General features: G+C 40.3%; 1 protein-coding gene across 4 annotated transcripts in view; it reads right to left on the bottom strand.

Annotated features, from left to right (window-relative positions):
- Positions 1-386: 386 nt before the first annotated feature.
- KLHL8 (kelch like family member 8) overlaps positions 387-16,531 on the bottom strand; it is a 35,403-nt gene continuing 19,258 nt past the window's right edge. For all 4 annotated transcript variants that reach the window (XM_058667107.1, XM_058667103.1, XM_058667105.1 and 1 more), the window contains 7 exons: positions 13,981-14,167; positions 10,089-10,232; positions 7,980-8,091; positions 4,720-4,888; positions 4,347-4,506; positions 1,290-1,491; positions 387-526 (listed from right to left, as the gene is read on the bottom strand). In XM_058667107.1, coding sequence (XP_058523090.1) covers positions 403-526; positions 1,290-1,491; positions 4,347-4,506; positions 4,720-4,888; positions 7,980-8,091; positions 10,089-10,232; positions 13,981-14,167 — 1,098 coding nt within the window. In that variant the 3' untranslated portion in view covers positions 387-402. The remainder of the gene's footprint in view (positions 527-1,289; positions 1,492-4,346; positions 4,507-4,719; positions 4,889-7,979; positions 8,092-10,088; positions 10,233-13,980; positions 14,168-16,531) is intronic.

A 16,531-nucleotide genomic window follows, 5' to 3' on the forward strand; every position in this document is an offset into this window, starting at 1 on the left:
CCTCATGTGCTCCTGTGCTGGTGAACAACTTCTGATCGGCACGCCAGAGAAAATCCTCCGCCCGAGGTTAACACCGCAGACTAACAAAAGGAAAAAAATTTAAACTCAAAATATTACAACATGAATCATTCAAATTAAAAGAAACTTCAGATATTTGGTACTACTTGACACATTTTTCAGAGTAGGTCTTGTTCCAAGTTACACTGTTTTCCTTCCCTTATTTGCTACAGCAGAAAATATTAAATTCATCACTAATAATTCTTTAGCTCTCATTCTAAAAGCTGACTTGTCTTAATACGACAGTTAACATTTAAATAAGACTCTAGTTGTGTACTTGTAGTTAAAACCTCAAAGGTGGAAAAATCAAAATTCTTGCTTGTTTTTTGATGCCTGGGACTCAAGTTACATACAGTCAACCACGTTGCTGGAGCCATGGCCCACGTCTCGGATCTGGCTGGTTAAGCACGCACACACAGCGACACCTGCTCCAGCTCTGCAGTGTGCCACGGAGCCCACCAGCTCCCACCTGAAAAAGGAGAAAGAATTCCATCTATTCAAAGTACTCAAGACAAAATCTCCCTATCATGAGACTTGTTTTGAAAGACAGCAAGCTTTCAGAGGGAGAAAAGAGATTCCTAAGTCTCATGTTAACAGCTGCAGCCAGAAGCAGCAGTTCACTCTTCAGCTGCACTTTAGCTCAAAACAGTTTCAGTTACTAGAAGTCAGTTACACTCTGGCCATACTAAATGGGAAATTCTAGAAATCATGTTTACAAATGTCACCATCTAAGTGTGCCAAAACCTCAGGCTGTCCCACTCCAACCTGCCATGCGTGTCCATCAGCCCTTGGCCCAGAGTGCCCGTCCTCATTGTGTATTGTACCGGGCACCAACCATCTGGCAGCTGGCTAGGTTACCAGATTATCTAGTGAAGCAGCATAGTGCTTGTGTTCGAGCGATCCTTATTTTACTGAATGATGGCCCCAAAGTACCAGAGAGGAGATGCTGGCCCATTTATGATAACATAGTATTCTAACTTCTATTTTATTCGTAGTATTGTTGTTCATCTCTTACTGTGCCTAATTTATAAGTTAAACTTTATAATAGGCATGTAAGTATGGAATCAAACAGTGTATTCATAGCATTTGATACTTTCTGTGGTTTTAAGCCATCCACTGGACAGTCTGAGAAGGTATCCGCCAGGAGAAGGGATGGCCACTATATGTTAACGCTCTGCAGTAACCTGGGATGAGAATATACCACTACAGGATACAGAAAACATGTAGATTACCTATTCAGCAGTGGATCATATGCTTCTACTGTATTTAAATATGCATTGCCATTATGACCACCCACGGCAAAGATTTTGCCCATCACTGTGGCGATGCCCACTCCGCCTCTGGGAGTGGTAAGCGCAGCAACGTAATCCCACTTGTTGCTTCGAGGGTCATACCGCTCAACTGAACTCAGAGGAGAATTATCATCAAAACCACCTAGACATAGAGATGTTGAAACAGCAACATGTCACAGAATTAACTACTGTATTTCAGTAACTTCCACAACCCAATTTTTACAAATTTTAGAATGGTTTACAAAAAAATGAGAAAAAATTTCATCCAAGCACCATTATCAGCCACTTCCAGATAATGTATATAACTCAATATGATTTCTATTTTACTGCAAGAGTAAGACTAAAAATCTTGCAGTGAGAACTGTCCTCCTTGCAACTAAGCACATCATTCAGAAAAACAAAAACAAAGGCATGTACGTGATTTGTCCTTTGCCTCCTGCTAGCAAGCAAGACAGTACTGCGACACCCCTGTATTACATTTTAAACAGTAAAAAGGCTTAAAAAAGGGAATTCACTATACTAAATCATATGACCCTTCTAGATACATGCTGAGGTTTGTAAACTGATTTCCTCAGCATTGCAGCTGACATCATGGCCATAGAGATAAGGGACCACAGTCAAATTCTCACAAAATTTTGCCAAAACCACATCTTCCTCTTACATACTTGAGAGGATGACAGTCTTTTCTATAACTCATCCCAAGAACGTACCAAGTAGGCCATCTGGGGAGTGAGCCAGTGGATGGAAGATCTCTCTTAGTCCCTCCCTCACTCTGTAAATCTACATTTCATAAATAAATAAATAAATAAATAATGAATAAATAAAAATCCCCTAATAAGTTAATTTTTTTCAACTTAACTGAAGATTCACACCAATTTTACATACAAAATTTGATAAAATTTGACAAATGTACACAGTGTAACATCACCACATAAATGATTTAAAATGCTTTTCATTACAGCAAAAGATTTAGCTTTTAATTACACAGAGGATTACATTTTAACAGTTATATTTTCTACAGATTTCCACCCTCTCCTGTGATTTCTTATCATTTCCCTAAATAATCCACATATATTTATTATAATAATAAAGAACCCAGAACAGAAGAACAAAAAAGCGAAACACAAAGCAGTTAGGTTTTACACATGCCCATGACTTTCAATTTTTATTCTTTAAATCAGCTGTAGCTGTTTCAAGTAGGACCGAGGTGGTCAAGAGCACTAAAATGTTCAACTTGGAGCCATTCTTATTTTTTCCATGCTGGCCCTAAGTATAAAGAGCCAAACAGTTTGATAAATAACAGCAGTTTTGTTGACACAGGAGCCTATGTTGGTCCCTAAGCAAGATGGTCACTTGTTTACTCATGTGTCCAGCAGCATCTCTGACTACCTACAAAGCTGCTGGTACGATCAGGCAGAGTTACAGAGAGAAGACAGAGCTTCCATCCACAGGTTTATTCCCTCTTATTATCAAGAACTAAATAAGTTCTACAGGCATAAGTAATATATGTAACATAAAAACATCACCTCAAAACATTTATGAAAATGGAAGCCTATTTTGGAATGAAAAATTTTCAAATCCATGCATAATTCTTTCCTAATACAAAATTTGCATGGGCTTTTCGAAAACCTTGCAGATGCTATGCCACCCTCTAACTAGTCCCCACCTCTTACATAATACAGCTACACATTTACTGGCTAACTACAAAGTGTCAGACACAGTGGGAGATACTTAACACATACAAAGGTTCTTTTCAAAGCTCATAAAATAAACATGCTTACTTTGAAAAAAAAAATCTAAACTTCAGTTTTCTGGCAATCAAATTAAAGTTATCTTCTAATTCTATTTTCCACCTCAGTATTCTCACATCTTTAATTCTTAAACAATTCTGAAGAACAGGCGTTATAACCCGTGTCATGGGAAGCCTTGCTACAGAGCTGCGTCGAGCAGATGAGACACAGCAGTGACATCCCGGGGCCTCTCCTTTACAGGGAAGGTGTGTAATGAAGTTTAAGAAAGCATCACTCTGATGTTCCTTCTAACTCTAAAAGTCAGTAAAATAAAAATGGTTAATAAAGACTGACCCAGCTTTATTTGAAATAACTACTAGCTAACTTTACATATTCAGCCTAATTTCCTTTGATATGAAGTTCAAAAGAAATACAAGTCTTAGATCTTTTAAGATTTACTTTCATGGGTCCAGTCCACGGTATAGTAGGTGCCGGCATCCCACAGGGGTACCACTGAGTCCTAGATGCTCCACTTCCAATCCAGCTCCCTATTAATGTGCCTGGGAAAGCAGCAGAAGATGGCCCAAGTCCTTGGGTCCCTGCACATATGTGGGAAGCCCAGAAAAAGCTGCTGGCTTCTGGCTTCATCCCAGCTCTGGCCATTGGGTCACCTGAGGAGTGAACCAGCATATGGAAGACTTCTCTTTGTCTCTCCTCTCTGTAAATTCACCTTTCCAGTAAAAATAAATAAATCTTAAAAAGGGGGGGGGGATTTACTTTCACAAAACATAATTTGTACTTCTGTATTTTGAAACATTTGTTATTTAAATATAATTACCTATTTTGGAGCAATCTGTCACTGCTAGAGAAATGTCAAGTATAAGCTTTAAACACCAAAGATAAAAACAAAAGCAAAAAAGAATTCAAAGGCAGGGACAGGGCACTTAGATTAGTGGTGACGAGACCCACTGCCAACTCTGGCTCCTGACCCAGGCTTGCTGCCGGTGCAGACGCGGGGAGGGGGCAGTGTGATACTCTTAGGTCGTGTGGCTGCTTCCCAGCTTCAACCCCAGCCACTGTAAGCATCTGAGGAGTGATGCAGGGATGGGAGCCAGTTCGCTCTCCTTTCTGTTTCTAAGTAAAGTAAAAAAATTTTAAAACCAACTCATAGCTATATCTCAGCACTGATCCCAGCGAAGGTTAAACAAATGCACTTATGTGTTACTTTGTGACACTTGTCATGTATCCAAAAACATCATCCACTCACCGACGACATACAAGCAACCATGAAGCTCACTGACTCCGTTGCCTGCTCTTCGCTGACCCATTTCTTTAACTTCTATCCACTTGTCGAGATGTGGGTCATACCTCTCTACACTAGACAAAGAAGCCACTCCGTCATTGCCACCTACTGCATAAACATGGTTCTAAAGGAAATACAAAGAAAACACATGACATTAGATTTTGATTGGATTTATACATTGCCCAAGCAGTAGGTCACTATGTATAAAAAGTAGTATTTCACAAAATACTGTCACACAACAGTATCTGCTTACTGGTGATATGAATATATCAGACCTTCATTTGATCATGGATGAAAATGCAATGCAATTCCCTGGCAAGGTGCCATGTAACTTTACCACTAGAGCCACAGAGCCAACTCCTCCACGGGGTGTGTTCATTGGGGCCACTGCACTCCACTGATCCGATTCTATGTCATATCTCTCCACATCGCTGAAGCAGGTGTTATCATCCAACCCTCCAATTGCATAAATTGGGCCTCCTAAGGAGGCCAAGGCAATTCCCCGCCTGCAAAGGCAAAACAAACAAAAACAGCTCAACATCTCAGTTTGCCTCTGGGAAAAAAAGTAGCAAAAACAGTTACGCTAATGCAAGTCATTTATCATTTTTCCCATAAGATGGTATGTTTTGTTTCTAACATTTTTACATTTATCAAAGTTTCTTAACAATGTTGCCAAATTGTGCAATTATCTGAGGATAGTGAGGCTTGGAGTTGCTCAGTGCATGGCCTACACAGGCTAAAGAGTAAAACTTAACAAAGTAGTATTTAAGGAGTCCCAAGTTTCATAACATGATGAGTTAGCACAACACAGCTGCATAATTAAAAGGTACATGAGTTGACAGGGAATGATTTGTGGAAGTCAAAAGCTAATCTCATTTCTGAATCCAGGGATTTACACAGCCTTCCTGACAGTTTTGCTATGCTGAGCAGAGCCACCTTAATTTTGATATTTTAAGCTTTATATCACATTGCTTTGTTTCTGCAGGGCATTCATTTCTGTTATGTGAAGAGACTTAGACCCACTTCAATGCTAATTTGTTCTAACAGCAGTTATAAAAAAAAGTTACTTCAATTTTTTAAACAGAAAGCATTGCAACAATCAAAAGTTGAACTACATGTTTTAAAATAATCCAGGGGAAAAGTCTGGTCTATTCAACAAATGCTGTTGGGGCAACTGGATAACAGCCTACAGAGGTAAGCAGCAAGACCCCCACCTGTCACCTTACACAAAAATCAGCTCTAAATGGATCAAGGACCTAAATCTGCACCCAGAAACCACCAAATTATTAAAGGAAAACAAAGGAAGCACTCTCCAAGATATAGGGATTGGGAAAGACTTATTAGAAAAGTCACCAAAAGCACAGGCAAAGCCAAACCAAATTGGACTACATCAAACTAAGAAGCTCTGTACAGCCAAAGCAACGATCAACAAAGTAAAGAAGTAAACAACAGAATGGAAGAAAATCTTTGCACACTACACAACAGACGGGGAACTAATATCCAGAATTTACAAAGAGCTTCAGAAACTCAATGACAGTAAAGCAAACACTGTGAAGAAATGGGTAAAGGAAATTAATAGACCTTTTTCCTTTTAAGATTTATTTATTTTTATTGGAAAGTCGGATATACAGAGAGAAGGAAAGACACAGAGGAAGATCTTCCGTCCATTGATTCACTCCCCCAAATGATCGCAATGGTCAGAGCTGAACTGACCTGAAGCCAGGAGCCAGGAGCCTCTTCTGGGTCTCCCACATGGGTGCAGGGTCCCAAGGCTTTCGGCCATCCTTGACTGCTTTCCCAGGCCACAAGCAGGGAGCTAAATGGGAGGCAGGGCTGCCAGGAAGGATCAGAACTGGCACCCAAATGTTGTGTGCAATGCGAGGACTTCAGCCACTAGGCTACCACGCCAGTCCCAATAGACATTTTTTCAAAAGAACAATTTCAAATAGCTAATAGACATTGGAAAATACTCAGGCTCCCTAACTATCAGGGAAATACAAATACCACATTGAGGTTGCACCTAACTCCAATAAAAGCGGCCAACATTCAGAACTCGACTACCAACACCTGCTGGTGTGGGTAGACAGTTATCCTACTTTACTGTTGGTGGGAGAGTAGGCTAGTACAATCACTATGGAAGTCAGCACGCAGAGTGCTGAGACAACTGAAAATTGATCTGCCATATGACCTAGCTTTGCCACTTCTGGGAATGTATCAAAAGGAAATAAAATTTGCACATCAGAAAGTGACCTATAATCCTATATTTACAGCAGCACAATCTAAAATTGCAAAGACATGGAAACAATCCAGATGCCCATCGAAAGAGGAATGGATCAAGAAACTGTGGTACATCTACTCCATGGAATACTACTCAGTCATAAAAAATTAAATCTACCATTTGCAACAAAACTCCCTACTGGAGACCATTATTCTCAGTGAAATAAGCCAATCCCCAAAGAACAAATATCGTAGATCAATAGACACACAGGTAAACTTGTATGTACATATATTTATCTAGAGGAACTGTGTACTGGAGACTAGCATTCCAAAGTGAAGGTGCACTGACCATGCATCTCTACTTCTTAATAAACTGCTAAATGTATCTTGGCAATAGGATGCTGGGCTATCTACTGCTATCTATACCTACAATGTCATGATACACTTAAACAGAATGATGGACTTGTAACTGTTGTTGGCGGACTACAGTACTATACTAAATAGGGGAAATCAGGGTGTGTGAAGCGGAAACCACTGAGCCCATGGAACTGTATCATGAAAAATAAGTTAAATAAAGAATTTAAGAACAAAAAAAATAAGAAAACCTACTTTATCACTAACTTGAAAACCATGAAACCGATGAGATCGGGCGCGTTGAGGGTGGTATGGCCGTAGACAAAACCATGAAATAGGATTATAAACCTTTACTAGACTGCATCTGCACCTGAGATGCAGCTGATACGAATGACTTACTACAGGGAAAGCACTTTGAAAATGCCTGGCCCATGTTTAATGCTATCTAAGATCTAGATATTAACATCAAGGGAGAAATCAGTTCCTTTACTATAATTACAATTCCAAGTTTACCAGATCATATCCCATAAAGAATTCCTAAGCAAACTATGAGGAATCTCCTTCATCTCTTTTGGGTTACAGTTGTGTAAGATGTTAACACTATGGGAAGCTATGTGTGTGGTACACAGCAAAGTTTCTAACCCCTGGCACTGCTGTCGTTGGAGGAAAGAACATTCCTCCAGTTGTGGGCAGCTGTCCCAGTGCACTCTGGGGTGCTGTCCTCTACCCACTACGTGGTGGCAGCAACCTTCCCCCCTCCAATGTGTGACAACCAAAAGCTCTCCACACACTGCCCAGTGTTGTCGAAAAGGGGGGAAAAATCAGTGCTCAGGTGTAAGGGGAACTGTGACTGCTACTATGGTAATCTAAAATAGCATTCCAGAAAAAAACAAGTTCCTTTTTTAATTACCTATAAAACAGAAAGGTATAACAAATCATCATTTTGGATGTTTTAGCAAAATGTGTTTGACAAGGCATTTATTTTCCCCGTCACAAGTTCAAGAGATGGTTTCCATGGGGATCTACCTCTTTGTGTTCATTGATGCCTTCATCATCCATTTATTAGTGAGAGGATCAAACATTTCCATGCTACCTAAATGTTCATTTCCATCATGTCCGCCTACTGCATACACTTTACCTGTCAAACAGAAAAGTATTTTCATTTGATTCAAAATAAATGGTAGTATTAATGTGATTTTTATATGAATGCATAACTTAGAGGCCATCATAAGTTAGTTTCCAACAACTGCTAATGATAAATGCTATTTCAAGAGTCATAATCAATGTAATCTTCCACTAAACATACTATTCTACACAGTTATTCAAATGCTCCCATATTACCCCCCACTCAGGTTTCCTAATTTTAATTACTTAGTAGATTAGATGACTAGGAGTTAAAATGATAAAGGATTCTTAATATGTCTAGAAAGTGCAAGTATTATTTTTTTTTTTAGATTTTATTATTATTATTGGAAAGCCGGATATATAGAGAGGAGGAGAGACAGAGAGGAAAATCTTCCATCCGATGATTCACTCCCCAAGTGAGCCGCAACGGGCCGGTGCGCGCCAATCCGATGCAGGGAACCAGGAACCTCTTCCAGGTCTCCCACGCGGGTGCAGGGTCCCAAAGGTTTGGGCCGTCCTCAACTGCTTTCCCAGGCCACAAGAAGGGAGCTGGATAGGAAGGGGAGCTGCTGGGATTAGAACCAGCGCCCATATGGGATCCCAGGGCTTTCAAGGCGAGGACTTTAGCCACTAGGCCATGCTGCCGGGCCCAAGTGCAAGTATTAACACCAATGATAACACTTCTTCCATCTCGAACTAACAAAAATACATACAATGGAACATGGGAAGTATTTCACACCAGAATTTTCACTGTGATTATTTCTGGGTGTTTGGGTTACAGATGACTTTTTTTTAAAGTATGTTTTTATGGGGCTAGTGTTGTGGCACAGTGGATTAAGGTCTGCCTTTGATGCCAACATCTCAAATCAAAGCAGCAGTTTCCAAATCCTGGCTGTTCTGCTTCCAATCCAGATCTCTGCTAAAGCCTGGGGAAGCGGAAGTTGTTCCAAGTGCTTGGCCCCCTGCCACCCACGTGGGAGACCGCAGTGGCATTCTGAGCTCTTGGTTTTGGCCTGGCCCAGCCCTGATGAACCAGGGACAGAAAATGGATCTATCCCTTTCTTTCTTTCTTCTCTTTTCATCTCTCCCTCTGCCTTTTTAAGTAAATAACTTTAAAGCGTGTCTTTATATTTTCCAAAATGCCTTTATACTTTACAATCAGAAAATAAATTTTTAACATTTTCTAACAGTTTATCCACACTTTCACAATTAACTCACTTTCAGTAACAAATTTTCTTAAAATTTAATTTCAATAATAACAATTACATGAGTATAGGAACAAGCTGATATATATATACACACGCATATATTTACAGTTTGAGTTCAATGAATATTTTTCTTTCTTTTTCAAATACAAAGGGTCTTCAGAAGCTCTGAAAACTGTGCATTATCTTTTACTTCCGTTCCTGCATGAGGTTTTTTGGAATATCTCCTATAACTCAGGACAGGTTCACTGCATCCCTTTCCTTTAACACTCATCTGCACCTCATGCACCCGTGAGTATATGCAACGCTGAACATCTGTGGCCAATGCAGGTAAGTAATCACTGCCCAAATATTTTACTGACTTTTTAAAAAGATGATAATTCATCAATTTGCTTGAACAATGAAATTCTCAAAATCCAAATATTTTTTTAAAAAATCACTGTGCTGCTGGCATGGTGACTCGAGAGGTCAGTCCTTTACCTGCAGCCACTGGCACCCTACATGGGCACCAATTCTATTCCCGGCGGCTCCACTTCATGTCCAGTTTTCTGCTTACAGATGGAGAAAACAGCAGAGCATGGCTCAAGTCTTTTGGACCTTGTAGCCACGTAGGAGACCCAGAAAAGTTTCCTGGTTCCTGGCTTTGGATTGGCTCAGCTCCACTGCAGCATTTGGGGAGTGAACTACTGGGTGAAATATTTTTTTCTGTACTCTTTGTAAATCTGCTCTTCAAATATTATTCATTAATTAATTAAAATGAGGACTGTTATTAGGCAATGTGATTTTTAGACAACAGGGGACTTACCTTCCACAGAGATTACACCCACATGTCGTCTTCGGCTATTCATTTCTGGACCAAAGAACCAGCTGTTTTTGTGGATAGAGTAGCACTCAATACTACGAAAGGGGTCACCAGACCCACCTCGACCACCTACACAAAACAGCACACCTAAAAGGAAAATCACAGAGATTAAAAACACACTGCCAATTAAAAAAAAAAGTATAAAAAATAAGAAGTCAAAATACTGAGAAGTGGAAAAAATGAGTTAATTAGATGGTATTCACTGTTATATTACTGGAAATTAATCTAGTACTCCTCCCCCTTAATTGAACTTTTCAAGAACAGGGTACACTGGGAGCCAGTGTCATGACTCAACAGGCTAATCCTCCACTTTGTAGTGCCGGGATCCCATATGGGTGCCAGTTTGTATCCTGGCTACTCCACTTCCAGCCCAGCTCTCTGCTTATGCCCTGGGAGTGCAGCAGAGAATGGCCCAAGTTCTTGGGACCCTTCCCCTGTGTGGGATATCTGGAAAAAGCTCCTGGCTCCTGATCAGCTCAGCTCTGCCACTGCAGCCATATGGGGCACGAACCAGGAGACAGAAGACCTTTTCTGTCTCTCCCTCTCTCAGTAAATCTCCCTTTCAAATAAAAATAAATCTTAACAAAAGAAGGAGAAACTGAAAAAACAAGCATGTCTGCTGTTTATGCTTGTAATATTCCATTAAACAACACAGTGCTGTACAACCTTATCCTGCAGAACTACTCACCGTAACAAATCACCTCCTAAGCCAGCTTCCTATCAAACACAGCGGATACATACTGTTTTTCTGAAGAATTCCTTAGTTTCTTGATTTCTGCAAGACCAAATTTCCTTTAGTCTCTAAAAATTTTCATGTTTTTCAAGTTCTAGTCTATTTGTTGCATATTTTATCATCAACAGGAAAAGTTCATCCCTTTGTTTTAAATTCCTTCAGTGTCATACCTCTGAATCCATATTTCTACCTGAAATTCAACATGTTTCAAGAGATTCCCTTTCTTACCTACTTAAAAAAGCCCTCATCAGTTATTACCCAACAACAGTACTATGAAAACATGTCCTCTTATTGCTTACAAATCTTTTTTGGTTATCAGCAATATGAACGAACTAAAGGGCTCTTTTAAGAGCCATTACTTATACCAGCAGTTCTCAAAAACTTCACTGAAGGCTGGGAGAATGTTTGGATATTAAGATGTTGCTTGGGATACACCATGTCCCTTCTGATTCCAGCTACATAAAAATCATTAAAACTTAAGAAAATACTTCAATGAATTCATTTAACTGGATAGTAAATGACTACACAAATTATTGACTAGAACTACCTGCACTTTTCTCTCCCAATTAATTCAATATTTTAAGTCAGAGAAACAAAGTTGGAAGAGACATTAACAATCATGCAGTTAAACAGTTTATTAATACTCTGCGGTCTTGAGAGATGAAGAAATGTGCTCTACACAGTCACCCTTGGCAGGATGGAGGTGGGAGAGCTATCATGGAGAGAAACAGGCCCTGGAATAGCTACAGCAAATTTAAAGGAAACAATAATAATAATAAAATAAAGCCTCCCACCTCTCAATAATTTAAAAAAATAACGAACAGGCACTGTGGTACTACTGCTTACTTTTTTAAAAAAAGATTTATTTATTTATTTATTATTAGAAGTGTACATTTACAGAGAAGCAGAGATAGAAAGATCTTCTAGCTGCTGGTTCACTCCCCACTAGGTTGCAATGGCTGGAGCTGACTCACTCCAAAGCCAGGAGCCAGTTTTCTTCAGGTCTCCCACATAGGTGCAGAGTCCTAAGGCTTTGGGCCATCTTCTGCTGCTTTCCAACGCCACATGCAGGGAGCTGGATCAGAAGCAGAGCAGCCAGGACAGGAACCTGCGCCCATATGGGATGCCAGCACATGCAGGCATCCTGCTTCAGACAGCCCAGCTCTGGCTGTTGTGGCCATTTGGGGAAGAGAACCAGCCAATGAAAGATCTGTCTGTCTCTCCCTCTGTTTCTCTGTAATACTTTCAAGTAAAATAAATAAATCTTAAAAAGAAGTAGTGATAGGGGAAAAGTCTTAATATTTCATATATGCACAATTTTTTCAAAGAATACTTTCAATCTACAATTGACTGAATCCCACAAGTGTGAAATTCGCTGATACAGAACCCACTGATAACAAGGACAAAACTATTGCCTTTCGTACTTGGTAGAGCAGGCTGCTCTACAGAACTCACTACATCAGGAACTCTACATCAGGAAGCAGCAAATATGTTTAGAGGAAATCCCTATTCCAAGTTTCTCTTCCTGAATTTCTGGATCTCATTCTCTAATTCTCAAACAGGTTACTCTGAATACAGAAAAGGGAGTTGGCAAGGGACTAAGATGCCCGTGTGTCACCTCTGGGTGCCTACGTTCAGTCCCTGGTTTAGGCCAATGCAGGTGCTTGGAGTCAGAGGGATGCCTCAAGCCCTATCACATGGACTCCTGCCTCCTGTGCAGAGAAATCTGGATCACATTCCTGGCTCCTGGCTCCTGGCTCCTGGCTCCAGGCTCGTGGCTCCAGGCTCCTGGCTCCAGGCTCGTGGCTCCAGGCTCCTGGCTCCAGACTCCAGGCTCCTGGCTTCAAGCTCCAGGCTCCAGGCTCCAGGCTCCAGGCTCCAGCCTGGCCCAGCCTCAGGACATGAATGAGAAGACTGGAATTATCTCTGCTTCACAAATAAATGAATAAAATCATATATGTGTATGCATACACACACACAATGTCCTTGTGAAAATATAGTAAAAAAAATGTGGCAAATAAAAGTGAACTCAACAGACTCCTAAAATAGAATAGTTTTAGATTCTTTTTTTTTTAATATTTATTTATTTGCAAGGTGGAATTACAGAGAAGGATCAGAAGAGGCAGACAGAATCTCCCACTAGCTGGTTCACTACCAAAATGGCCACAATAGCCAGGCCTGGACCAGTCCAAAACCAGGAACCACCTGTTTCACCTGGATCCCCCACGCAGGTGCAGGGACCCAAGCACTTGGGCCACCTTTTGCTGAGTTCCCAAGGTCTATAGCAGGGGGCTGGATCAGAAGCAGAGAAGTCAGAACACAAATTGGTGTGGGATGTCTGCCAAGAGCTTTAGATTGTAAGAATGTAATATGATCCGTTATATAAATGTTGGGATATGCTTAGTAACATTCTTTTGATTTGGAAAAATGTAAAAATTTAGGGACAGGCATTTGGCCTAACACTTAAGATGCCTCTTGGAACACCTGAGTCCCATTCTGGAGTGCCTACTTCAAGCTAACACACCACACTGAGAGGCTGTAGGTGATGGCTCAATGACATTTGTCCGGCATGATTTCCAAGCTGCTGTTTTCTGGTGCATGCCTGACTATTGCAGGCATCTAGGGATTGAACCAGTGGGTGGAAGACAACACTCTTTCAGCCCTTCATGTCCATATACAAGATTTAAAAAAACATTTAATCATGTAATATATATCAAGTTCCATCACTTAGCGTAAATCTAAATCTAAATAATAAATCTACCTGGGTTTAAACTGTTTAAGACACATCAAGGAAGTAAACCCCAACACAATAAAACCAGTTCAAACAAACTGCTAGAAAAGCATAAATAAAACAAGTTAATTCTATTTACAAGAATTGTGGAAGACCTCAAAGGAAGAGGTGTTTTAGTAGGCTCTTAAGAATGTGTGAGATCTGTTACGGCATTCTAAAACTCTGGCTCATCACTAAAATCATCTAAAGCTTCATTGCCAACTGTTGCTTTAAAACAGATACTAATTCTCTTACAAGTAAATTTGGAAACTAACACTCAAACACAACAAAGATTCTTCCAGCAGAACTGATACAATGAATAATTTCATTACCGGCAGTATGCTTCCTTGGGGTGGTCCGAATGGAGTATTCAAAGTCAGGCACTGCTCTGCTACTCAAATGAAGGTGGTAATTTCTTGCTTCATCCAATAAATCTCTACATTTTAGATTTTGCTTGACAATCTGTTCTTTTGCCACAACACCCATAAGAAAGTCAACTGGCAATAATGGCAGACGAACCTAAGATCATGAAGAGTTGTGATATGAAGTCCTAAGTGGTAATACATTAGTTTATTCCTTTACTTTCACTGCAGTATTTTCTCTTTTTAAGATACATTTATTTCACAAGGACTTTTAAACACATTAATAAAATTCAATCTGTCAATTCTAAATCAGACAATGTTATGTATATTCACTAACTTTAACTATAGCTTTAGGTTGGGGTGGGCATTTTCTTCGGCAGTTACATCACTGGTTGCAATGTCTGTGTCCCATATCAGGATCTGATACTGCTCCTGGCTCCTGACTTGGACTTCTTGCTAGTGCAGACCTGGAGAGGCTTCAGTTATCAGTTATGTCTCAAACAACTGCATTCCTACCACTGGTGTATCCCAGTCCCAGCTGTGGTATAATCCCAGCCCTGGCCCTATTGTAGGCATTTATGGAGTGGACCAGCAGACAGGAAAGTAGATAGAGGTATCTACCTCAAATACACACACACACACACACACACAGATTTAAGTAGATAAAATAATTGTCTCTATTCAAATTACTCACTTTCCAAAACTGACATAATCACAAAGCCCCTTAGCTGCTAAAGCAAAGCAGCAATCAAAATAAAATTGTTCCATTTTATTCTTTTGGCTTTTAAGTTAAGATCGCACATATGGAAGTGTAACATTTTTTTCTCATAAAAAATGCCTTCACATATGAAATAAACATTGTTTCCTACAAAACCATGGTATTAAATGGTCATTTACAAATGCACTTCAGAATGTTTATGGAAAAATGGAAGTAAAAATTCCTTTTTGTTCAACTTTCATTTATTTTAATTTTATTTGAGGCATACTGAGATAAAGATCTTTCATCCCGACTCACTCTCCAGATGCCCACAAAACGTAGGGCTAAGCCACGTCGCAGCCAGGAGGCAGGAACTGGAGGTAGGCCTTTCAGAGAGGTGGGACGCATCCGAGTACCTGAGCCATCTGCTGCTTCTCTAGGGTGTGCGTTAGCAAGAAGTTGAACAGGACACAGAGGAGCTGGGCTCGACACAGGCACCCTGAGTGGCACAGCACAACATGCCTACCTGGATAAACTCAAGTGCAAACAATTCTAAAATCCATAGTTCCTTCATAGCAATTTCCATGAACTTTTTTAAGACTCTCTAGCACTAAAGGATGTATTTCCTCCTTCAGTAGAGGCACTCACCCTTCTTCTCTTACACATGCACTGTTTCCTGGCGGATTAAAGAAGGATCGAGGCAGGTGGTACCGTTCTGAGTTAAAAGCATATACACATGAAGGCTTGAGTCTAACCTCTTTCCCCCACTAGAGTGGCCCCCATACCTTTCAACACAATTCCCTTGAATGAATTCTGCCTATCCTAAAACAGGAAAAAAGAACATACAAGATACAGCTGTAAGATAAAGAAACTATGTTTTTGTTGACAAATTTTGCTTTGAAAGTAATTCTGAGATCCAAAAGTACTCTGAACTTTGCATAAATACTGTATATGTGCTCCAAAAAATATTAGTCTAATTAAAATTACACTTAAGCATACTTCACTTGTCTACAACTATCCAGACAGAAAAGAGCAATAATTAAAAACGATTTCATTCTGGGGTAGGCACCATGGCATGGTAGGTTAAGCCTCTGCCTGTGACACTGGTATCCAATATAGACAAGCAGTTGGAGTCCCAGCTGTTCCACTTCTGATCAAACTCTCTGTTAATACACCTGGGAAAGAAGCAGAAGATGGGCCAAGTTTCTGGGGCCCTGAAATCACATGGGAAATCTGGAAGAAGCTTCTGGCTCTGAGCCAGCTCAGCTCTTGCCATTGCAGTGGCCTGGGGAGTGAGCCAAAAGAAGAAAGATCTCTCCTTTTTTCTCTACAACACTGCCTTTCAAAAATCAATCTTTTTAAAAATCATTAAAAATTTTTCTTTTTAATTGTTAAAAAAAAAACTTCTCAAGAATACATGAAGAACATGGGGGCTGGGATGGCACAGTGGGCTAAACTACCGCCTGCAACACATCCCATATGAATTTAGGTTCAGGCCCTGCTACTCCACTACTTCCTGTTTTTAGTTTCTTTTAAACTTTTGTTTGTTTGTTTGAAGGGCAGATTTACAGAGTGAAGAAGAGACACAAGAAGAGTGGATCTTTTATTTACCTTGTTCACTTCCCAATTGGCCGCAATGGCCAGAGCTGTGCCATCCCAAGTCAGGAGCCAGGAGCTTCTTCCAGGACTCCCACATGGATGCAGAGTTCCAAGGCTTTGGGCTGTTTTCTATTGCTGTTCCAAGTACATTAGCAGGGAGATGGACTGGAAGTGGAGCAGCTAGGAAATGAACCGGTGCCCGTATGGGATACTGGCGTCTGCAAG

The sequence above is a fragment of the Ochotona princeps genome, chromosome 7 (genome assembly GCF_030435755.1).
Source record: "Ochotona princeps isolate mOchPri1 chromosome 7, mOchPri1.hap1, whole genome shotgun sequence".
NCBI lineage: Eukaryota > Metazoa > Chordata > Mammalia > Lagomorpha > Ochotonidae > Ochotona > Ochotona princeps.